This window comes from Patella vulgata, chromosome 9 (genome assembly GCF_932274485.2).
Source record: "Patella vulgata chromosome 9, xgPatVulg1.2, whole genome shotgun sequence".
NCBI lineage: Eukaryota > Metazoa > Mollusca > Gastropoda > Patellidae > Patella > Patella vulgata.
The window spans coordinates 541,559-567,254 of NC_065887.2; the positions used below are offsets into that span (position 1 = coordinate 541,559).

At 37.1% G+C, this 25,696-nt stretch overlaps 1 protein-coding gene across 3 annotated transcripts; it reads left to right on the forward strand.

The window, feature by feature from the left end:
- Positions 1-1,018: 1,018 nt before the first annotated feature.
- Positions 1,019-24,599, forward strand: LOC126807826 (cullin-2). Of its 3 annotated transcripts, none has more exons than XM_050532669.2 (21): positions 1,019-1,124; positions 3,732-3,862; positions 5,531-5,636; positions 6,787-6,884; positions 7,457-7,562; positions 8,313-8,395; positions 9,333-9,429; positions 10,461-10,571; positions 11,030-11,192; positions 11,393-11,517; positions 12,113-12,220; positions 13,251-13,313; positions 14,152-14,280; positions 14,931-15,017; positions 16,886-17,032; positions 17,917-17,994; positions 18,941-19,007; positions 20,206-20,399; positions 21,753-21,854; positions 22,071-22,187; positions 23,759-24,599. In XM_050532669.2, the coding sequence occupies exons 2-21, from the start codon at positions 3,747-3,749 to the stop codon at positions 23,888-23,890; spliced, it is 2,229 nt and encodes a 742-aa protein (XP_050388626.1). In that variant the 5' UTR covers positions 1,019-1,124; positions 3,732-3,746; the 3' UTR covers positions 23,891-24,599. The 3 variants fall into 3 exon arrangements, with proteins under 3 accessions (XP_050388626.1, XP_050388625.1, XP_050388623.1); XM_050532668.2 differs by having other exon boundaries at positions 1,021-1,124; positions 3,729-3,862; XM_050532666.2 differs by having other exon boundaries at positions 1,027-1,195; positions 3,729-3,862.
- The last annotated feature ends 1,097 nt before the right edge of the window (positions 24,600-25,696 follow it).

Below are 25,696 nucleotides of genomic sequence, written 5' to 3' on the forward strand. Positions count from 1 at the left end.
TATCCGAAAATAGCCACACCTAGCAGCCCTTTTTTACCGTCTTGGAACCGCCATTCATAATTACGGTGTATTACTCATACTCGACCTCTATAGGTTCTCTACTTGCGATTTTCCATTTCTCTTTATCGCGCATTTTGATTGGTTGTTGTACACGGCATATACTTAGCCCCACCTTCCTGATGTTAAGACGTCAGATCAAATGTCGGGCGTAGGAAAAGCTTTCAACTCTTCGATTTAAAAGAGATGATTTGTACCTGTGCGAGGCAGGTTATATATTTTTAATTGTCATTGGGTGTTGCAGTAACTTGCAGAAATGTAATAAATAACGATAACCAATCGTTGTTTTGAAGAAAAGTCGACAGTTTGGATTGTTGATTTCCGATGTGATTGACATCAGCAGATCTATATATAGCATCATCTCTACCAGAAAGATCTATATATAGCAACATCTACCAGAAAGATCTATATATAACAACATCTCTACCAGACAGATCTATATATAGCATCATCTCTACCAGAAAGATCTATATATAACAACATCTCTACCAGAAAGATCTATATATAACAACATCTCTACCAGAAAGATCTATAAATAACAACATTTCTACCAGAAAGATCTATATATAATAATATCTACCAGAAAGAACTATATATAACAACATCTCTACAGGGTCGAGAGATGAGTTTTTTTTTATCTACTCGTACATGATTATACAATGCGATTGAGAAAGAACTATATATAGCACCATCTCTACAGGGAGGTAACAGGGTCTGGAGATAAAGTTTTTTTTATCCACTCGTACATGATTATATACAATGCAATTGAGAAAGAGTCAGACGCTGCCGAATGTACGTAGCTCCACGTGAGGTAGAAAGCGTTCAACGCAACGAAAATTTTGGAAAGATTTAAGAGTCGGACAAATAGACGATAATTTACGTTAACGTTAATGTGGAAACTGTTGCCATATTGCCAGAAACTCGAATGAAGTCCACGTCGTAAATTAGATACAACCTGGAAGACGAAAAATCAGAATGGCTGACAACATGACTGTTCTAACTTCCTGAAGTTAAAAACATTAGCATATCTTGTTAACCGGCAAAAATATTAGAAATATAGTGAAAAGGTATAACATATGAACCAACTACAGACGCTCCACTTACTAATAGATCGGATAACTGCATGTTAAGTCTTCGGGTAAAGAAAAATTCTTTGCTCGATATTAGGAATTTTAGTCATGTCGAAGTCATGTCATGGACATGCATGTTTGCATCAGATAATACAGAATTCCCTATATATATATATACATGATTAGAAGGACTGTATGTATGTAGGTGGTTATAGTTGGGCAGACAGGTCGAAAAAGTGTTTGGCAATTTGTTGTTATTTCCATTTCGCTTATAGATAGAGTAGATCTTCTTCTTCCTCTATAGTGCCTGACTCTAGTAGAGTGTAAATATGCACTGGTGCATCCCGAAAGACAACTAAAAACCATCTGGCTTGTATGTACAGTTAAAAACGGTTTAAAAACGGGGCAGTTCACTTCACACATTGGGGGTTGATGTTGGTGGCTTGTGTTATTTCGTTTGGCATTCTGTTCCAATCTGTGGTGGTCCTTGGAAAGAAAGAGTACTTGTACACGTCTCTATGAGTTGGTGGTTGACGGTACTTGTTGGTTCCTCTAGTTCTGCCATCGCCTGGTGTTAAGTAGTCTAGCGGTGGGATGTCTATCAGCTCATGTGTGATCTTGTAGAACATGGCTAGTCTAGACCTGACTCAGCGTGTTTCTAATGACTCCCACTGTAGCTGTTGAAGGATGGATATGGATTCAATGTTATTCATTATTCACAAAGCTATATCTGTGATCGAGTGTACACCAAGTCCCACTTGGCACGTATGGCATCAGCAATAACTAATTAACTATAGGCCTACCTTGTAATTATAAGCTTGTAGAAAATATACTGTAGACCGAATAGCAATCGGTAGCTGGTTTTATACCTCATCCAGCGTAGTGATACGGGAACATGTTTTGGTTAGTCTTGATAACCCTGATTATACAGATGGGTCCTCATTGGTTGATACACTGGAAACGTAGTTCAGCGGTAAAATCACAACACATACATGTAGAAACAATTGCAATGGGATTCATGATGGATCAGTGAATAGGGTGCTGGCTCTAGTATAACTAACCAAGTTCTATCTAGGTGTTTACTGAGAAAGCTTCCCTTGTCAGTGGTACATGACAGAGACCAAGGAACAGTGTCTAGTCCTTCAGATGGGACAGAAAATTGAGGTCCAGTGTACACGTTGGCTTGTACTTAGAATAACCCCTGAAAGTTGGAATTTGAAATAAGTTTAGGCAGTGCCTCTTTCAGGCAATATTTTCCTCGTTAGACTGGTGGGGGCAGAAAAGTAATACTTTAACTCCATTTTATATGAGTTTAAGTTTAGTGGATGTTAAAACCCAATTATTTCTGATTGGTTGATGATTTTAGATCTATCTTTGATTCTTATTGAGAGAGAGTGATGAAACGTGGTGTATGATTTCAGTATACTGTCAAAACCTTGACTAATCTGAAATGAAATGAGGTTAAATGTCCTACTGTTCTGCTCCGACTGGGCTAATGAAGACGGCCATACGCCATACAGTGTGCTATTAGAGAAATTTTGTTCAATAAGAGGCACTATGGCCTACTCATATCAAATTCCAACTGCCAAGGGATCTTTTACGTGCACACTAATGTATACAGGGGATCTCGGTTTTCATCCTTGTCAGGCCCTCGGCCCTGCACCACTGACAAGGGGAAACCACGTCGGATAATCCCAATGTAGGGATCGAACACCCAATCCCTAAGCTAGCGAGCCAAAGTCTTGCCCACTTCGCCACTTGACTAATTTGACAAATATGCAGTTAATTAATGTTTCATCTGGTTATCTTGGGATTGAGGCAGGGGACAATAGCGTTGTCCAATCAGAGGTTGTGACACAAAACACTCAAATTAAACATGGCGACATTCAACAAAATTTGAATTTGACAAGTGGATTATCACAGGTATACATGTTAGCTGGAAAGTGCGAGACTTGGTATTTGCAGGGATATTTTCTATCAAGGAATCTGAGAGATCCCCAGCTAGGTCAATAGCCAATCGAAATTAATAACAAAATAAGCTAGGTATTATGTGAACCACTTGATAAGATGTACAAAGTTAAGGCACCTGTCACAGACCTCGTCAGATACAGACTATTATACAACACATTATTATTATTATTATTATTATATGTTGTCTGATAGTCTGACAAGTGACAATGTCTAGGGGGGGTGGATGGCCGAATGGTTAGCGCGAGTGTGTGTTGCATCATAAGGTCTGTCATTGAGTCAACTGGTGTGGTTTCAATTCCCCGGTTGTACATGTACATATCAAAGAGTAGGGTCGTCTGTCCAACTTCATAGGTTTTCTCTGGGTCCTCCAGTTTCCTCCCACTGCTGAAGACCCCTACGTGCAAGTGAATTATTGAAATAAAATTGAACCATATATAGACCTGATATGACCTAGTTTGTGTCGAGTGGACGTTCAACTCTCTCTCTCTCTGACATGACAACTCTCTAATAATTTGTGTCTGACAATGTATGTGACGGGTGCCATAAATGTCGAGGCTTGCTGTAGGTTTGTAGCCTAAATTGATATTATCAAGAATAATTTAATTTTATTTGTAATTGTGTATATTTCAGTAGATGTAGATAATTGAGATGTCGTTACGCCCGAAGAAGATTGATTTTGGTCCGGTTTGGGACGTATTATTAGTCACAGTAAAAGGTGTGATAACTTGTGGTAGCGTGGAGAGAAGGGTCTGGAACGACAGATTTACATATCCTTTTTTATACACCCATCTGTTCGTCATTCAATCTGAAAGTCATTTACATTGCTGAGATGAAGAAGCCTATTTAGTTTCAATAATAACTGTTAATTACATCAAGAGTTATGACACTTGTTTCACTTTGTTGCAGCTTGTGAAGCTCTAACATCAAACATTATCTGCCGATATATGCTTCATTTAGATTAGTAAAAAGGAAGAATCCTGTTGAATTTCAGCAATTTCTGTTAATTACATCTAGAGTTATGGCCCTTATTTCACTTTGTTTAACTTCATGGGTGTTTCTCCAGGTAATCCAGACCCCTGCGCGTGGGCTAAGATAATAAAAATAAGACAACTTGTCTGAGATATCACCCTTGGTGGATGCGGGTGTTAAACACTACAAACAACAACAACATAAGGCACCTGTCACAGACTGAATAAAGTGGTGGAGGTGTGGCGTGGTGTGGTCTTCATTCCCAGCTTGTACATGACAAGGATTAGGGTCACCTGCTCAACCTATACATATACTGTTCAACCTCGTAGGTTTTCTCTGGGTGCTCCGGTTTCCTCCCACTGCTATAGACCCCTACGCGCAAGCAAATTATTAAAATAAAATTAAACCATATGTTAGTCCCAAAATGACCTAGTTTGTGTTGAGTGGACGTTAAACCAGATTTCTCTCTATATATATACATATACTGAATTAAGGAAGGTTAAGTAGCCAAATGGGCTAAAGGCTGATTTATATGCCACCTCGAGAAGCCTCGAAACCAAGCTTTACCTGCGACACTGAGCAAAGCTAGGCTAAGCAAAAAAATTCAAAAGCTGGCGATTGTAGTAAGCAAGGCTGAGCCAAGCTGGTCTTGTCGTGGGCATTCATGTTGTTAGATGGATCACATGATCGCAACAGCAGACCTCTTGTTGCTGATTGGATGATTGGCTGCAATGTTTTGACGGAAGTATAATTCGGCCTTAAGGCATGTGCTGTAGATCATAAGATCTGTGATTAAGTCAAGTGGCGTGCCTTCGATTCCCATCTTGTATGTGAGTAGGATTAGGATCGCTTGTAAAACCTCTAGGGTTTGTGTAGAGTGAACGTTAAACGCCATTTCTATATCGATCTGATTAAGATACAGATCTATATTTCGTTTCGTTTTTTTTTATAATTTCAATGGCCTCTACTACATGAAGATCTGACAAGTTATAGTGGGAGGTCGTGTCGGGGGTCATACGAGCGGCTTTTGACCCTATGATGCTAGATATTGATTAATCAATCAGCATTGACGTTTCTAGTGGGATACCCACAGTTCCGTGCAGAGCAGGCCAAGAACTTGCCGTAACAGACCATTTCATTGACTAATTCCTCACATCAACTAGAACTCCTGTTATATAACAACTCTTCAAGATCCTAGTGTTGTGAAGACAAGTAAAATGAAATTTTAAACTAAAAAAACGAAACCAAATAGGATTTGTGTTTTAATAACAATAATCGTTTTCTATAGCGCTGAACATTTAGTCAGTCTGACTGCTCTGTGGCGCTTTACAATGTAGATATGATTATAATAAACATACATGTATATACAAATAAACAAAAGAATACAAAGGAATAGTCAAGTTACAGTATACAAATGGAAATCAGATTGTTTCTATCTCTCTATTATATCCTTAATCACAATGTACAGATGTATATAAATTATGTGTAAGTTGTCCCGAACCACTTGGTGATAGACTTTATCAAGAAACAAAAAATTTCCTGGAAGATCATGTTACTCAGTTAAACAAGGTAAGGCATGGTCCAAGGGGGATAACTTGTCTCATGGGGTCAGACCACACCCATTTTAATCATAACTTGGTGAATTCATTTGAACCCCATCCTTTTTATGCATAATGTGGTGAATTCATTCATTCATTTTCATTAGTTATGGTCAAAGGGGAGTAACTTCTCTCATGGGATCAGACCACAGCCAGGTTAATATTAACCTAGCGGTTTCATTCGGACCACACCAGGGATAGATTTTAGAGGAGCACAGGCTTTGATTTTAGAGGAGAGGTTATGGTGTTGAATATGTTCGTTTATTTTACAAATTTTCAATTTCTTCAATTAGAAATGTTAAAAAATTAGAATCTCATAATCCTATTAACATTTAGAGGAAGGCATTGTAAACAGTGCCCCTAAACTTGACCAATTCCTGTCACACCCCATTGATACATTTATACATAATGTGGTGAATTCATTCATTCATTTTCATTAGCTAAAAGGTGGGGTGGATGGTTAGTAAATGTGTGTTGTATCATAAGGTCTGTCATTGAGTCAACTGGCTTGGTTTTGATTCCCTATTTGTATGTGACAATGAATAGGGTCGGCTGTCCAATCTCGTGGGTTTTCTCCTGGTCCTCTGGTTTCCTCCCACTGCTAAAGACCCCTAAAATAGAACCATATGTTAGTTCTGAAATGACCTAGTATGTGTCGAGATGGACGAGTGGACATTAAACTCTCTCTCACTCTCTCCCTCTCTCTCTCCCTTCTCTCACTCTCTCTCTCTCTCTCTCTCACTCTCTCACTCAATCACTCCCTCACTCTCTCTCTCTCTCTCACTCTCTCTCTCTCTCTCTCTTAATTAAAATTGTTAGTAAACAGGCTCTAGTCATGAACGTGGGATTCCCAGAACTTTTCAGTGATTTTTCTGCACACATGGAATTATAAAAAATCGTGGTCTTAGCCTTATGTATCAACCCTTAGCAGCGGTACAGCATCATCCCAATCTAGATTAGGTTTCCTGCGGGGTATTGAGTAATTAATTACACCTGACTTACAAGGGTTTAATCTTTATATGATTTATTTCATGTATGCTAGGAGGTGTTAAGTAACTGTGATGAAAACTTGTTGACGTTTATCATAAACATCTTTATATGATTTGTTTCATGTATGCTAGGAGGTGTTAAGTAACGGTGATGAAAGCTTGTTGACGATTTATCATAAACATTGGGAAGAATATAGTCGTGGTTCAGGTTATTTGAATCAACTGTATGGGTGAGTAAATATCATACTAATTAACACTGTAACCTGGCTAGCATTTAATCTTGGGTATTTAGCTCTCATTTCTTTAACATTCATTCAATATCAAATCTAGCCTCGAAAATTTGTTATGAAATGTCTAAAATCACCCAAAATCATCTAATTTGGGCTCAAATTGAAGATAGTCTAGTACCATTAATCAGTGTCCGTAACATTTTACAATGTTGTGTACCTGTGTACAGGTAAAACATTAAATAGAGTTACCTCCCCCTTATTACAGCAGATAATCCATACAGTGGTTTTTATTTGTGTCCCTTTTGAAGTTAAATGGTAATAACTGAAAACCAGAATATTTTTTATATAGCCACTAATTGTGTGTTATGGCTAGTTTAACACACATACAAAAAATTGAACTCGACTCACTACAAACTTTTGCGATTTCAAGCTCTGTTCAGTTCCTTGTATCTGATGTCTTGGAACCATGATGCATATCAAGTGCTTAGTTGGCTAAAATGTTATGCATTTTTTTGAGTATTTGTACTGTATTTTTATATTGTTTTTGAATATTTGTATTTATATGTTTGTAGTTATTTAAATACAACGTTTATAAAAAAACAGAAATACAGTGAAGCTGATTTAAACTATGGTGGATTTGCTATTGATGTTGTTGACCAGATGTTAGAGATAGGGGAGGTAATCTATAATTATTGATTTATTGATAGGAGAGGGGGTGATCTATAATTATTGATCTATTGATAGGGGAGGGGTGATTTATTGTAGGAGAGAAGGGGTGATCTATTGATCTATTGATAGGAGAGGGATGATCTATTGATAGAAGAGGGGTGATCTATTGATAGGAGAGGGGTGATCTATTGATAGGAGAGGGGTGATCTATTGATAGGAGAGGGGGGATCTATTGATAGGAGAGGGGGGATCTATTGATAGGAGAGGGGTGATCTATTGATAGGAGAGGGGTGATCTATTGATAGGAGAGGGGGGATCTATTGATAGGAGAGGGATGATCTATTGATAGGAGAGGGGGGATCTATTGATAGGAGAGGGGTGATCTATTGATAGGAGAGGGGGGATCTATTGATAGGAGAGGGGTGATCTATTGATAGGAGAGGGGTGATCTATTGATAGGAGAGGGGGGATCTATTGATAGGAGAGGGATGATCTATTGATAGGAGAGGGGGGATCTATTGATAGGAGAGGGGTGATCTATTGATAGGAGAGGGGGGGATCTATTGATAGGAGAGGGGTGATCTATTGATAGGAGAGGGGGGATCTATTGATAGGAGAGGGGTGATCTATTGATAGGAGAGGGGTGATCTATTGATAGGAGAGGGGTGATCTATTGATAGGAGAGGGGTGATCTATTGGTGATTTACTTGCTGTGTGGGTATGTTTCGTTGTCTGGCAATCTATCTTGTATTTTTTCAGTTGGCGCTAGACATATGGAAAAGATTGATGATAGAACCTCTTAAATCACAATTATTAACTCTTTTATTACAAGATATAAAAAGGTAGGCTCATTCCTTTCTTATCAGGCCTTGTGTGGTTGTGTGGCCGAATGGTTTAAAGTGTGCGCGTTAGATCATAAGGTCTGTCATTGAGTCAAGTGGTGTGGTTTCGATTCCCCACTTGCACGTGACAAGGAGTAGGGGTCACCTATCTAACCTGATCAGGTTTCTCCTTGTCCTCCGATTTCCTCCCCCAGATAATTTAAAGACCCCAACACTCAAGCAACCAATCGAAATAAAATTGAACCATATGTTAGTCCCAGAATGACCTAGTTTGTGTCGAGTGGATGTTACACCCCAACACACTGCATGGCAGTGTGCTCTTCTTCATTATCTCATCTGGTGAAGATCCAACCTCGTGGGTTTTCTCCGGGTCCTCCGGTTTCCTCCCACTGCTAAAGACCCCTACGCGCAAGCGAATCGTTAAAATAAAATTAAACCATGTGTTAGTCCCGAAATGACCTAGTTTGTGTCGAGTGGACGTTAAACCCCATTTCTCTCTCTCTCTCTATCTGGTGAAGAAAAGTAGGATATAAAACTGAATTTCATTTTATTAGTTCATTTGTTATTATTAATTCATTTGTTATTAATTCATGTGTTATTGTTATTAATTCATGTGTTATTGTTATTAATTCATGTGTTATTGTTATTAACACATTTGTCATTGTTTTTTTTTTGTTTTTTTTGTTTTTTTAAAATTCAATTGTTATTGTTATTTATTCATTTGTTATTGTTATTAATTCATGTGTTGTTGCTATTAACACATTTGTCATTGTGTTTTTTTTTTTTAAATTCAATTTTTATGGTTATTTATTCATTTGTTATTATTAAATCATTTGTTATTAACACATTTGTTATTATTAATAACACAGTTGTTATTGTTATTAACAGTGTTATTAATTCATTTGTTATTAACACATTTGTCATTGTTGTTTTCCAGAGATAGAACTGGTACATCTGTGAGCCATACTGTTATTCATGGGGTTATTAATTCATTTGTTAATGTTGAAGAATATAAAAATAAACATGCAATGCAGGTGACTAGTAAAATTATTTATATCGATGAAATGGGTTTAATGTCCACTTGACACAAACTGGCCTGCCTACCTACCTACGTGGGTTTTCTCCAGTGAAGTGGGTAGGAGACTGGTGCTGAGTAGTGTAACAGGTGCTTGTGTGTGTCATTCAGTTGAATGACATGGTGCTAGCCTGGAGGTCATGTGTACAATCCCTGCATTGGCCGAGAAAGTTCATTCAGATTTTCCGGCGTGGTTTCCCCTTGTCAGTGATGCAGGATTGAGGGCCTGACAAGGACAACTGTCTAGTCATTCGGATGAGACGAAAAACTGAGGTCCCGTGTACACATTGGCGTGCACGTAAAAGATCCCTTGGCAGTTGGAATTCGATATAAGAGTAGGCCGTAGTGCCGCTGCCCCGGCAAAATTTCCCTCATAGCACACTGTATGGCGTATGCCGGTCTTCATTAGCCCAGGTTAGGAGCAGAACAGTAGGACGTTAAACCCCATTTCATTTCATTCCATTTTGAATGACATGGTTTTTGAACCGAGGCTTGTTCATGACTAGTAGAAGGGTTGACTGCCTAACTTCCTGGATCCTCAGGTTCCTCCTAGTGTTAAAAGACCCTTACCAAGGTTTGCACACTCCTTGAAACTCCTTGAAAATCCTGGAAAAATGAAAATGTAGTCTCACACAACAACTTTTGGTCTTCGAAGGAATTATTAGTGAGCAGAAATTCGCCCCTGTATCTGTTATCAACCCATCACTTCAGTCAGTTATATAGAGGGATAACTCGTGTTTTCCTTTTGCGTTCGTCACTTCCGGTTGTTGAAACATTGATTAGTCATCTATTGTAGCAATGATCTCTGTGATAAATTATATTTGGAATGTGTTTAACCAGTTCTATCACATATGTAATAATGACTGACACCAATATTGTTCTTTAAACCCAATATATCATTCTTTCTCTCTAAATGCTAAGACCATGTTGATGAAATCTAAGCGAAAGACAGTCATTCAAATTATTAAAATGTTTTTATTTTATTTTCAGTTATATGAACAGTTATTTGAAATTCCGTTTTTACATGAAACAGGTGAATATTATCGACAGGAAGCTCGTCAATTAAAAGATACCTGTAATTGTTCCGAATATATGGAGAAGGTAATATTTTACGGATAGATTATTGAAAATTAATGCTCTACTTTGGGGGAGGGGGTTTGTGGCCGATCAGTCTAGTTCTGTCATTGAGTAAGTGGCATGGTTTTCAATACCCTGCTTATCTAACCTTGTGGCTTCTTCCAGGTGGCCAGGTGGTCTGGTTTCCTCCCACAGCCAAAGACCTCTACGTGCAAATGGATTTTGGAAATATAATTGAATTATATGTTAGTCCCGAAATGACCTAGTTCGTGCAGAGTGGGTTTATAAATCCCATCTCTGTCTGTGTTACTTTCTCTCCCGCTCTCTCCCCCCCCACCCCGCTTTAATTCATCCATACAAATGTTAAGAAATTGTTCGTCCATTTCCCCTATGATTTTAAAACCCCCCAACTTATTTCAGTTTGTTTTTTCAGTTTTATCTATGATTTAAATAAAATTGCTACATATTTGAAAATTTTGTAGGTCATTCAAAGACTAGATAATGAAGATTTTAGAAGTAGAAAATTTTTACATCCCACTTCGTACGCTAAAGTTACTAATGAATGTCAAATGAGATGTGTGGCGGACCATCTTCAATTTTTACACGGAGAATGCCGTGAAATGGTCCAATCAGAGAGGAGAACAGGTGAAATATTATTTGTATTAATGCACTATAAAAAATATATTCTTGTTTTCACTTAAAAAAGGGCTGCATGACCTATTTTTATTTCCACATCATGAAATGTTGTGAAATGGGCTAAGGTGAATTTTGTTGTGCACTATTAGCATAATTTTTGTGGAGTTTTTGTGCTGAAAATTTATTATTTATTGTTCTGTATTTAACAGATTTAGGTAATATGTATAAATTATTACGACCGATACAGTCTGGGCTAGGAATTCTGGTACAGGAAGTGGAGGAATATATCAAACAAATCAGTCTAGAGGTCGTTAAAACATTAAAGGCAGATAATGTAAGTATATAATCACTATAGCCATATAGACGTGTTCGATGTTGAAATTCTTGATGAAAATTAACCCCTCGACCAAAAAAACGGTTATTGATAAAGGTTTTGTCAATTTCAGTGGCCTTTTCCCCAATCCCTATTCAGATAAAAAAAAGTTCAGATCACACATAATGTATAAAAATATCTGCTACCTATATGATAGCAAACATTCTGTTTATGTCACCAAGCCTAGAGATGATGGCCGAATGGTTAATGTGTGCACATTGCATCATAAGGTCAGACATTGAGTCTGGGCTTGTATGTGACAAGTAGTAGGGTAGCCTATCCAACCTCATGGGTTTTCACTGGGTCCTCTGGTTTCCTCACACTGCTAAAGACTCCTACGCACAGGTGTTAGTGCGAAATGACCTAGTTTGTGTCGAGTGACGTTGAAACCTCTCTCTCTCTCAGGATGAGGTTCAGAATAATTTGCTCTGATTTTTGTTTCTCCTATGTTTTTATGTATACCTCTAATAGCTAGAGTGATACAAGATTTGTTAGTTAATATACAGGCCTGAACGTCATCATCATCATGGTAAATGAATGTATTTTATTTGATTAGATGCCGACGCGGTTTGTGGAGTCGATGTTAGATATACATGATAAATATACAGAATTAATAAAAAACGTCTTTAGTGGTGATCAACAATTTGTTGGCGCTCTCGATAAGGTAAGCACTTTCTCAATGTCAATCTCGGGTCCTTAGCACCATAATCCAGGTGTATCACTTAATCTTGCGTATTTAGTATTATTATCTTTCACATTCAATATCAAACCTTTGTATGAAAATTAGTAAAAATCTTCTAAAATCACCCAAAGTCATGTAATTGTTACTAGTGTCCAGTTTAAAGGTGACTGTGTAATGTATTGGCGTTTAATTTACCTGTCACTGTTCAAAAATAAACAACCCACAACCCAATAGATTATTGGTGTATAATGATTAATTTTTAATTTTTTAACAGTGGTGGGGGGGGGTGTTGGATGGCCAAATGGTTAGCACGTGTGCACTGTATTTTAATGCCTGTCATTGAGTCAACTGGCGTGGTTTCGAATTCCCTGTTGTAAGTGACAAGGAGTAGGGTCGCCTGGCCAACCTTGTGGGTTTTCTCTGGGTCCTCCCGTTTCCCCCCTCTTCTAAATAACCCACACACAAGTGAATTATTAAAATAAAATTGAACCATATGTTAGTCCCGAAATGACCTGGTTTGTGTCGAGTGAACAATAAACCCCATTTCTCTCTCTTTTATCTCTTTTTATACATACACAGTATAAAAATTATTTTTTCCATATAGACAATAAAGATAACCTTTTAATTAGTAGCCACACTTGCTCAGTGAGAAAAACGTGAAGGACATTTTGCAAGTGTCCAATATCAGTGTTCGTGGTAAAAATTCTTTGGGATTTTCATGTGTGGTTTGCCCTTGTCAATGTTGCAGGACAGAGTGCCAGGCAAGGGACAACGCATAGTCGGAATTCAATATAAGAGTAGGCCGTAGTACTGCTGTTCGGTCAAATTTCCCGGATAGCACACGGTACAGCATATGCCCGTCTTCATTAGCCCAGTAGGATATTAAACTTAATTTTATTTTATAACCAAAATGTCAGTTGTTTGTGGGTTATAACTGACTGTATTTATAGCTCACTGTCAGAATCAAGACCATGTGTATTATTATTATTCTGTTGTGTTTTTTCTTCACCAGGCGTGTGCTGTTGCTATTAACCATAAATCTAACCCCAAATCAAATTGTAAATCACCAGAAATGGTAAGTATTGTTAGGAGTGGACACTTGTTTTTGTCTCTCCTCTATGTTTTTATGTATATTTCTAATAGAGTGATACAGGGTGGTTGGGATGGCCTAGTGGTCTAAAGTGTCGCGCTTTGAGCTCTAGCTGGCTGGTCACCTTTGGCTTGCAGTTGTAGTTCTCAAAAAGACATAATTTCATGACTGATGGGTCACTGGACTGTACATGCCTGACATTTTGATTGATAAATACATAGAGCTGGGTGGTATCCCTGGAAACAAATTTCGCGATATATTCAGCAGTCATGTGATGTAAACAAGGTCTGATAACGTCTGATAACTTCGTGGGATTAACAATCATGAGTTTATAACATTAATTATTCATGATTTAGCAATAATATATGGTAAATAAGAGAAAAATATTTACATTTTTCAATATTTCTGCTAAATATCGTCCAGAAAAATCAAAACCGTGATATGTTAGCCTTTCTATATTTTTCTGAAGGTGGTATTTCAGATGTTTTTTATTTCTGCAACGGTCACTGATACGGGATGGAGGGCTTGGCAAAGAACATACGTGTAGTATAGTCGTTCAGCACGTATGTAAAACCAAGGTCCTTTATTTGTACAGATTAGACAAAAGCATAACAGAACCGTTGGCTGTTGGAAGTTAATAAAGGGCCGCTGTCCGGGCAAAATGTCCCCCATAGCACATAGCATGGGATGAGAAATCAAGATCACATGTACACATTGGCATGAACGTTAAAACAATCCTTTACAGTTGGAATTCAGTATAAGGCTGAAATAAGAGCCAAGGGTTAATGTGTCTATGCATGGTTAAAATATTTTCTATCTTCAGCTTTCTAAATACTGTGATAGTTTATTAAAAAAGAGTTCAAAGGGAATTTCCGAAACAGAATTAGATGACAAGTTGGCAGCTTCTATTACCATATTTAAATACCTCGATGATAAAGATGTTTTTCAACGGGTAAGTTGTTTAGAGTAAGGAACGTTTTCAGGGTGCTTATTTTTTGTGTTTTTTCCGTGTGCATTTTCTATGTAACCGGCAAAAATGGGCTCGGAAACCCCAGGAAAACGCGTACATGGAAAACCGGCTTTATGAATGTATTTCCATGAAGGTAATTCTCGAATTTAGTTCTCCCATTAATCAAATAAATGGGAGAAATATAAAGAAAAATATCTCAACTATCTGAAGAGATGAAACATGAATATGTAATGATTTTACAACGTGTAAAGAATATCCCGATAACAAGAGGAGTCGCAGTGGTTCAGGGAGTAAGATGCTGGTTGACTGACCTGGAAGTCCCCAAGTTGGACCCAAGTATTGGCTGAGAAAGATCGTCAATTCTCCGGTTGTATGTGACAAGGAGTAGGGTCGCCTGTCCAACCTCGTGGGTTTTCTCCAGGTCCTCCGGTTTCTTCCCACTGCTGAAGACCCCTACGCACAAGCGTATTATTGAAATAAAATTGAACCATATGTTAGTCCCGAAATGACCTAGTTTCGGTCGAGTGGAGGTTAAACCCAATTTCTCTCTTTATTTCAATGATTTGCATAGTATTTATAAATTAATTGTGAAGTTATCAAAATAATTGGAAATATATATATTTCTTTCCTAGTTCTATTCCCGGATGTTAGCGAAAAGATTAATTTATTCACAATCAACGTCAATGGATGCCGAGGAGTCTCTGATCAACAGGTTAAAGGTCAGTTATTTGTTTTTATATCCAGTCACATATTAATGAAACGTAACAACTGGCCCCAAGTTCACCAAGCATTCTCAGACTTACGTTAAGAATTTACTCAACTTTTAATCACTGTTTATGAAACATATCTTTGACCCAGAACACAAAACTTTGCACATAGTTTCTTATTGATGTATTTGATACATTAAAATAACAAAAGTTTTATAAAGGGCTATATTTAGATTAAAATAAGGTGAACAATTTTGAATAAATTCTTAACTGAAGTCTGAGAATGTTTTGTGAACTCAGGGCCAGACTGATTACACTACAACTCCAGTATCGCGTAGTTCAGTTGTATAGAATGATTAGTTTCAATCCATTGTTGGCGAATTGTTTCAATTCGTTTAGAATCATCAAAAATTATTAGTTTCCTACTGTCCCGTAGTTTAAATGGTCCGTCTAGATTAGATAATTAATGTTGGTTTTATAACTATTTACTTTCACTAGTGGGGGGTTGGATTGCCGAATGGTTAGCACGTGCGCGCTGCGCTGTATCATAAGGTCTGTCTTTGAGTCAACTGGTGGGGTTTCGATTCCCCGGTTGTATGTGACAAGGAGTAGGGTCGCCTGTCCAACCTTGTGGGTTTTCTCCGGATCCTCCGGTTTCCTCCCACTGCTAAAGACCCCTACGCGCAAGCGAATTAATGAAATAAAATTAAACCATATGTCAGTCCTGAAATGACCCAGTTTGTGTCGAGTGGACGTTAAACCCCATTTCTTTCTCCCCTTTCTTTAGGCTTCATTATATAAATTACTGTTTACCCATTTATTAAACATACATTATGCAAGAGCAAAATCTGCTTGTTACAAGTCTTTCTTTAGGCCTGAAATGTTATCTAAATTATCAATTAGACATTAATTAACTTATCCAGACCATAATAAACTCTCGATGTCAAGGCTAGCCTTCGATGTTGGCTGGATTAGATTCCTATATGCCGCTAACGGCCGTTGACAATTAAATCAAGAAAAGCGGATAATAGAGACTTGCTGTTTATATTAATGATTTTAGTAATGATGACCGAGACTATGCCAAAATTTTCAGCAAATTACCTTTACACTATCTAGTTTTTAACTATTATAGCGAGAACTGCCATCTCGTTATCTTATCTCCCATAATGTATCTTTAACATGAAAAACCAATAATCAACTCTCTAGAACATCAGATGGCCAATGTAATGATAAATTTAAAAATGGCAAAGTGAGCTAAGTCTTGAATAATAGGTACCCTTGTTACGATAATAAAAAATCTATGCCACGTCTTGTCAAAAATTCAAACGGTGATAACATCTATTCAGAATAAAATAATTTGAATGAAATTATAATATAAACAAGAATTTTTATTGTCAAGGCATATAATATATTGACCAATCACCAAAGCTGTAACAAGTTTCCTATGTCATTACCCTTGTGTGTTATTGCGATTGGCAGAAACATTGACAGGACCTAGTTCTATATCATGCAATTGTATTTCGTTAATTTTTTAGTATTCCATATTCATCATAAAATTGTGTTGAAAAAAATGGTTGATCTCTTTTTGCCGTTGAGTCAACTGGCGTGGTTTTGATTCCCCCGTTGTATGTGACAAGGAGTTGGTTCGTCTGTCCAACCTCGTGTGTTTTCTCCATGTCCTCAGGTTTGCTAAAACCCCTAAACTCAAGCGAATTATTGAAATACAATTGAAATATGTTAGTCCCGAAATTACCTAGTTTGTGTGGAGTGGACGTTAAACCCCACCTATCTCTCTCTCTCTTTTAACTATAGCGGGCATAAATAAATCATTATGGTTTGTGGTTTCTGCAATCTAGAATTATTTTGTTTTTGTGTTTCAGCAAGCATGTGGTTACGAATTTACCAACAAACTACATAGAATGTTTAATGACATCACCATCAGTTACGAATTAACTTCTATTTTTCATGACCTCGCCAAGAGACATGAGTATAATCTGGGCGTCAGTTTTAACATCATGGTTTTACAGGTCAGTTCTATTTTGTAGCGGCGGTGGATTGATCTCTCATTCCATTTCCATTGGTCTGTTCCTTCCTCATTCATTCATTCCCCCATTCATTCCTTCCTTCCACTATCATTCATTCTTACATTCCTTCCTCCATTTCTCCCCATCCCTCCTTCCTTACTTCCTTACCCCCCCACCCACACACACTTTTGCGCTTTTGATCACAAGATCTGTCATTGAGTCAAGTGGCATGGAAATGCTGTTGGTCTTGCAGACGTAACCATGGAAATGAAAATTATGTTGCGATATTAAGGTGATACTGTGACTGTAAAGAACCCTTGGCAAATGAAATTCAGTGAAGGGTAGGTCCTGGCAAAATTCTTACCCGGGGTGTTGGATGATTGAATGGTTAGTATATGCGCGCTGTAACATAAGGTCTGTTATTAAGTTAACTGACGTGGTTTCAATTCCCCGGTTGTATGTGACAAGGAATAGGGTCGCCTGTCCAGCCTCGTGGGTTTTCTAGGTGTCCTCTGGTTTCCTCCCACTGCTAAATACCCCAATGTGCAAGCTAAATATTGAACTAAAATTAAACCATATCATCGGTGAAGTGTCAAAAGGGTGTATCTTGGGAAATTAGTCAAATACACTTTTTTGCATTTTTAAAATCTCCCAATTAATATGCAAAAGGTTCTATTTCTTAATCTTTAGAAATTCTTAGATACACCCTTTTGACACTTCACCGATGATATGTTAGTCCCGAAATGACCTGTCAGGTGGACATTAAACCCTCTCTCTCTCTCTCTCTCTCTCTCTCTCTCTCTTTCTCCCCACCTGAATTTCATATGTATCCATGGAGATATTAAGTTGATACTGTGACTGTAAAGGATGCACTGTTAATATTTCAGGCCGGTGCTTGGCCGATACCACAGAGTAATTTACCAACATTTAACGTGCCACAAGAATTAGAAAAAAGTGTGAAAAAGGTAAGAGGCCACACTTACCATATTTACATATCAAACATATTACTATGGTAATAATGTCCAAGTGAAATGTTATTAATTATCATAGTGAAATGTTATATTTATTGTCCAAGTGAAATGTTTAGTGAATTGTCCAAGTGAAATGTTAAGTGAATTATATCAAAGTGAAATGTTAAGTGAAATATTAAGTGAATTATCAAAGTGAAATATGTGAAGTGACATTATCAATTGTTAGAATATTATTAAACATACATTATACAGGAGGTAAATCTGCTTATTGCAGGTCTTTCTTTAGACCTGAAATGTTAGATAAACTATTAATTAGACTTTTATTAACTTGACAAAACCATAATCAACTCTCAAACCATCTTATGTGTCCAATTTTCATTACATTTGAATCCGATCTGCTGTTCAACGCCCATTTATGGTTAACTGCAAAAATGGATAATCAAGACTTTTTTTTATTATCGTTACATTCAAGGCTGCAGTGCTTTTAAAATGAGGTTTTTTCAACTCTTGAGTGAAGTAATTTGACAGAAATTTTCAGCACATTCCCTTTACATTATCTATTTTATAACTATTATACCAAGAACTGCCAACTCTTTATCTAATCTCCCATAATGTATATTTAAGCCTGACACACGTTCAGTGTTGTATGAGGAGTTGGATGGCTGAATGGTTAGCACTCGCGGACTTTATCATGAAGTCTGTCATTTAGTCAGCTGGCATGGTTTTGATTCCCTGGTTCTACGTGACAAGGAGTAGGGTCGCCTTTCCAACCTTGTGGGTTTCTCCGGGTTCTCCGGTTTCCTCATACTGCTAAAGACCCCGACGCACAAGCGAATGATGGAAATAAAATTAATCCATATGTTAGTCCTGAAATGAACCCCATTTCTCTCTCTAAATGTTGTATGAGTTCAATTGAATGTTATATATTATGTAATTTCAGTTTGAAGGATTTTATAATGATAAATTTAGTGGAAGAAAATTAACTTGGATGCACAATTTCTGTACAGGTAAAGTTATTTTTAAGATTTATTTTATAAAAAAAATGGCTCTAAAGGTCTCTTGACATGTGTTCAGTGCTAAATTTAAATCTTAAAAACGTGCCAGCATTTGCAAGAACCTACAAACTTCTTGTCAATGCAGATTTATTATTATATTCACCTATTCGGGACTCGCGCTGTCTGTCGCCAAGTCGGAATTTACCCAAAAAATAAATGGAAATAAACAAAATGGCAGACAATTCTTATCGCAGAGAAAAAAATATTTAATTGTTGATTTCCGTTTACTGTGGCTTCATGCAGCAAAAATATACAAGCATACCTAATTGGATATTATTATTTCAAATTATATTATCACCCTGGGTCGGAAAGGTAAGAACAACGAACGAGTCGAATATAGCGACGATTCTGGATTGAGAAAAAGGGCTATTCATTCACGCAAAATGTAATTTAAAGAAATCTGGATAATTGTCAATCCTTGGATGAGGTTTGACGTGTAAATACTGAAAATATATTGTTCAATACGATGTTCTAACAGACTAAAGTCACCAAAAATGAAATCTGATTATAGTAAATTCATCTCAAAACTGGCCTAATTATGAAAGTTGTTGCATATTGAATGTACCCTTAATTGTTTTATACTAAGCCTACCTGAGAAATAAAATTATCACGTCTTTTTTTTTTATCACACATTTTTGGCAGATAAAATATTCTACTTGGCAGAAAAAATATATGAACGTTTTTTTTTACATAAAAATATTATCTATTTTGATGAGAAAAAAATTGGAATTCCAGTGTGAACCCTGCTTCATTTATTAGTTCAGGAAGAATTGACACATTTTGAAATGTTACAAATGGATATATATTATTGTTATTATAAATCAGGGGGGTTGGATGGCCGAATGGTTAGCATGTGCGCGCTATATCATAAGGTCTGTCATTGAGTCAACTGGTGTGGTTTCGATTCCCCGGTTGTACATGACAAGGAGTAGGGTTGCCTGTCCAACCTCATGGGTTTTCTGCGGGGCCTTCGATTTCCTCCCACTGCTAAAGACCCCTATGTGCAAGCGCATTATTGAAGTAAAATTAAACCATGTTAGTACCGAAATGACCTAGTCTGTGTTGAGTTGATGTTAAAACCTGTTTCTCTCTCCCTCCTATTATAAATCTGTGACTTTTTCTTTCATGTTTTTTTTTATTCTTTCAACAGCTGATTTGAAATTAAACTATGCCAAGAAGACATATTTTGTGACGATGGGAACGTTTAATATGGCCATCTTACTGATGTTTAACGACGTGGATAAACTCAGTTTTAAGGAAATACAACAATTCACTAGGTTACCGGAGAAAGAACTGACGAAATATTTACAGTCTTTGTTGGATATTAAAATCTTATCGGCACAGGTAAATATATGTAATTCTTTTAAAACTGGTGGTGTCTTTAAAATGGGGGGTGGGGGTGGATGGCCAAATGATTAGCATGTGCGCGCTGTATCATAAGGCCTGTGTGGTTTCGATTCCCTGGTTGTACGTGACAAGGAGTAGGGTGGCCTGTCCAATCTCGTGGGTTTTTTCCGGGTCCTCCGGCTTCCTCCCATTGCTAAAGACTCCTACGCGCAAGCGAAATATTGAAATAAAAAAATTAAAATCATATGTTAGTCCCAAAATGACCTAGTCTGTGTCGAGTGGACGTTAAACCCTCTATCTCTTTTAAAACTGTGGGGTTGGTTGACCGAATGGTTTAACGCTTGCGTACTGGATCATAAGGTCTATCATTGAGCCAGTTGGCGTGGTTTTGATTCCCCGCATTATGTCAATAGGAAATTGGACCTCATTTCCGTTATTTAAAACTTTTAATGAGGCAACAATCTAGAAAGTTCATTGAATTTCCTGTTTGGTTTTCTCTTATCAGGGAGGGTTGGGTTCCCGAATGGTATAACGTATGTGCATTAGATCATAAGGTCTGTCATTGAGTCAACTGGTGTGGTTTCAATTCCCTGGTTGTACGTGACAAGGAGTAGGGGTCACCTGTCCAACCTTGTCAGGTTTCTCCTTGTCCTCCGGTTTCCTTCCCCAGTGTGCTCTTCTTCATTATCTCATTCGGTGAAGAAAAGTAGGATGTAAAACTGAATTTCATTTTATTAGTTCATTTGTTATATGTGACAAGGAGTAGGGTCACCTGTCCAATCTCGTGGGTTTTCTCCGGGTCCTCCGGTTTCCTCCCACTGCTAAAGACCCCTACGCACAAGTGAATTATTGAAATAAAATAAATTGATCTACATGTTAGTCTCGAAATGACATAGCTTTCCCTTGTCAGTCGAGTGTAATGAAAAAGCTTCTAAATTTAGTACTCTTGCTACAGACAAGTAGAGTGTTAAAACTTTATTTGACTAAATCAACCTGAGTCATGTTGGTTAGTGAGGAAGATGTTGGCTCGCTAATCTGGATTTTCTGATATGGATTCCCTCTTGTCAGTGGTGCAGGATGAAGAACCTGGCAAGTGTCAAGATATAGTCATTTGGATGGTCGAAAAAATTGAGGTCCCGTGTACACCTTGGAGAGCATGGAAAAGAAGCATTGGGAGTTGGAATTCGACATAAGTGTATGGCATATGCCAGTCTTCATTAGCCCAGTCGGAGCAGAACGGTAGGACGTTAAACACCATTTCATTTCATTTGATCCCGTCAACCACTATGAACCTTGTGTCGTAAAGATTGAAAGCTGATTTTGTAAATTGGACTATATTTTGTTTTCCAGACACCAATGACAGCAGAGACTATATTTAGTTTGAACATAAACTATAACAATAAAAGAACAAAGTTTAAAATTTCAACAATGGCCCAGAAAGATTCTCCACTTGTAAGTACTTATGTCTCCATTTCTATAACATATTGTAATTGACTCACCATTTTATTGTATATTGTAATTGACCATGCTAAAATATATTGTAATTGACTTGCCAAGCTATGACATATTGTAATTGTGTATTTCTACAGGAAGTAGAGATGACCATTCTATAATATATTGTAATTGACCCACCATGCTGTAATATATTGTAATTATGTATTAATACAGGAAGTAGAAATGACCCACCAAACAGTAGATGAAGATAGAAAGATGTATATACAGGCTGCTATTGTTAGAATAATGAAAGCTAGAAAAGTTCTTAAACATACTCTGTTAATAAATGAGGTACTGTACACTTAAACATACTCTGTTAATAAACAAGGTACTTTACACTTAAACATACTCTGTTAATAAACGAGGTACTTTACACTTAAACATACTCTGTTAATAAACGAGGTACTTTACACTTAAACATACTCTGTTAATAAACGAGGTACTTTACACTTAAACATACTCTGTTAATAAACAGGGTACTACTTTACACTTAAACATAGGGGGATTGTATGGCCGAATGGTTAGCACTGTATCATAAGGTCTGTCATTGAGTCAACTGGCGTGGTTTCGATTAGTGGGTTTTACATGACAAGGAGTACGGTCGTCTGTCCAACCTCGTGGGTTTTCTCTGTGTCCTCCAGGTTGCTCCCACTGCTAAAGACCCCTAAATGCATTTGTATTATTGAATTAAAATTGAACTATGTGTTAGTCTCGAAATAAAATTGAACCATGTGTTAGTCCCAAAATGACCTACTTTGTGTCGAGTGGACGTTAAACCCTGTTTCTCTCTCTCTCTCTATTTTTATACACCCACATTGAAATGTGGTCATATATTGTTGTCTGCCCCGTCTGTCTGTCCGGAGGCTAAAGTTAATATCAAATTGACTTTAAATTTATACAGTGTTTAAGGTCATGAGACGAAGAAGCCTATGGATTTTTAGCAATTTCCGATAATTACTGCCAGACTTATGGCCTGTGATCACTTTGAAAAATCTTGTGGACGCTCCAGAGGCTAAAGTTAATATCTGATTGACTTTAGATTGATACACAGAGTTTAAGTTCTTGAGACGAACAAGTATATTGATTTTAAATCTTTTTTGATAACTTGAACAGCTAAATCCATGATATTAAATGTTTGGTATACTAAAAGTTAGCATGGGGCAGAACTAGAAGCCAAACAAAATTCTAATCATTTTCTGATAATTATGTAATGAGTTGTTACTCTTAATCAGATTTTAGTGTATTATAAATGTTTCATTACTGGCAAAATCTGCATCCCAACAACTTTTGTTGACTGCTCAGATGACTTAGCTGCTGTGGGCATATGTTTTGTTGCCTGGCAACCTATCTTTATCTGTTTGGTGTAGTTTATTTTTGAATGTTTGTTTTGTTACTTTTAAAGTATTGTATTGTTAATTTTTTGATTTGGATATTTTGATATTTGTACCATTGTATGAAAAGTGTCACGGTGGTGTGCTTTATCATAAATTTATCATCGGATGGTGGAATGGGATGGGCATTCAAAGTGCGAGATAATGATATAGATATATGTGATATCACAATGAATGTTTTGCATCAATGAAATTGGATCACAATGTGATCGTATTAATTCATACTAAATATTGACGTCAAACGGGGTGGTTTTCTCTCTTTAAAAAGCTCTGTGTGTATGATGCCTATGTAATTTGGAGACTATGATGGCATCATGCATTGTCAACTGTCAGATTCCCTTAACAGGAACCTGGCAAGCCCCCTGGATCTACCCCTGATTGTAAAGCACCAGGTGAACAGGTATAACAAATGTTGGTAAGAAAAATAAGTGGACATATAATATTCCAATCTCCTCTTCTTTATTTTTTCAGGTGATAAAGCAGTTGGTTTCTCGATTTGTTCCAAATATTAGTATGATTAAAAAATGTATAGAAACGTTGATAGAGAAAGGATATTTAGAACGAACTGCCGATTCTAACGATGAATATAGTTATGTGGCATGATCCACATGTTAGTGATAATTAACTCGTTCCGGACACCTATATTATCATGTACAGAGACGTTGAATTAATTAATTTGTTGAATTAATGATATCCAGTGAATTTAAGTTCAATCTATTGGGATGTCAACGTTATACTAATACAAAAGTACTACAAACAATATGTTAGTGTTTATTTAAGACACCTGTCTTATCATGTAAAGAGAGACGTTATCAAGATTAGACTATGATATGATTTGTTGAATTAATGATATCCAGTGAATTTAAGTACATCCAATAATTGCGACAGCCCTGTTATCTCAATACAAAAGTACTACAAAATATTTTAACCTTGCGAACTTCCAAGAAAATTCAGACGCGTGGTAGCTGGTTTTCTTAAAACACAAAGAAATGTATCAGCTCATAGTTAAAGGTCAGTGATCTTCATCTGGGGGATTTTGAAACCTTTGCAAACTACAATAAAGTGAAGATTGAGTCTACACTACAAAATATTTTAGATGTTGTGAACTTCAAAGAAAAATTATCAAGTGTTATCAAGTGTTCTTGAAGAAATATATGAACTCGTGGATCTACACTACAATACTGTGAAGATTTGGTCTATGAAGAAACATTAGTTCAAGGAACACATCTTTCAGTTTCCTTCCACGTCTCGTGAATTAAAGTGAATTAAAATCAATCGGCTGAAAATGAAAATAAAATTATATATATATTGATATTAGTACCCTTATTGAATTGGATGAATTATTTAATTATTGACGTTTACTGTGAAAAAATTGGACGGAACAAGGAGTAGGGTCGCCTGTCCAACCTCGTGGGTTTTCTCCGGTCCTCCGGTTTCCTCCAACTGTTAAAGACTCCTATGCGCAAGCGAATTAATGAAATAAAACTAAACCCCATTTCTCTATCTCTGTGTTGAGAGAGCCCTGTCCAAGCTTGGCCGCATTTTTTCCTGGACTCATGAATCTAATTCAGTTCTCGTCTTTTAAGGTGTTGGACAAGTGTTGAGTGTTTGGCGACAGGATGCCTAAACGATTACCCAGCGGGTTATTACATAATGCCAGATTGGCTTTCTGTACAAGTCAATTGACATTACATAACATCACTGGCAATGGCGGACCAGATGTTAACGAATCAACTATCTGTCATAAGTGACGCCATAATTGCGTTTAGATATTATTCCCCTATTGTGTAACTTATTTCTGTTGGGTTGGCCGAACATGTACCTCGGTGTTTTCCACCGAGGCATCTTCTTGTTCCTTGTATACTTCAGCAATTCAAGAGTAGCATAAAGCGCGTCTGTCCCGAGCCGTTGCAGTCATCATACCACATCATACCAATCTGATTACAATACAGATCTTTATTTCGTTTCGTTTTTTTTTTTTATACTTTTGATGGCCTACACTACATGATGATCTGACCAGTTGTACTGGGATGTCGCGTCAAGGGTCATACGAGTGGCTTTTGACCCTATGACATCAGACATTGATCAATCAATCAACGTTGACGTTTCTAGGGGTTTGGCCAAAGGTCACGAGATGTAAACAGAGCTAACGCTAATTCCAACCCTAACCGTAACCAGGGACTTAGCCCTAACCCTAACTCTCGTGACTGAAGCAGCTGACGGTGACATCAAATAAAATCAAGGCCTAATGATTGAATATTTACACATGACATGGCGTCCCTCACACTGTCCATTTCGTAATCTATTCATTACTTAATTACATTCCAAAAATAAGTTTCAATTACTTTTTAATCACATTTTATGATACATATCAATGTTTCCAACTATTACAAGCCTCAAATTTTAGAA

Bases quoted from the DNA above. Each gene is read 5' to 3' on its own strand.
- LOC126807826 (XM_050532669.2), top strand. From the start codon at position 3,747: ATGTCGTTACGCCCGAAGAAGATTGATTTTGGTCCGGTTTGGGACGTA. The intron at 13,314-14,151 runs GTAAGTATTGTT...TTCTATCTTCAG, and splicing joins ATTGTAAATCACCAGAAATG to CTTTCTAAATACTGTGATAG. The intron at 17,995-18,940 runs GTAAGAGGCCAC...ATGTAATTTCAG, and splicing joins TAGAAAAAAGTGTGAAAAAG to TTTGAAGGATTTTATAATGA.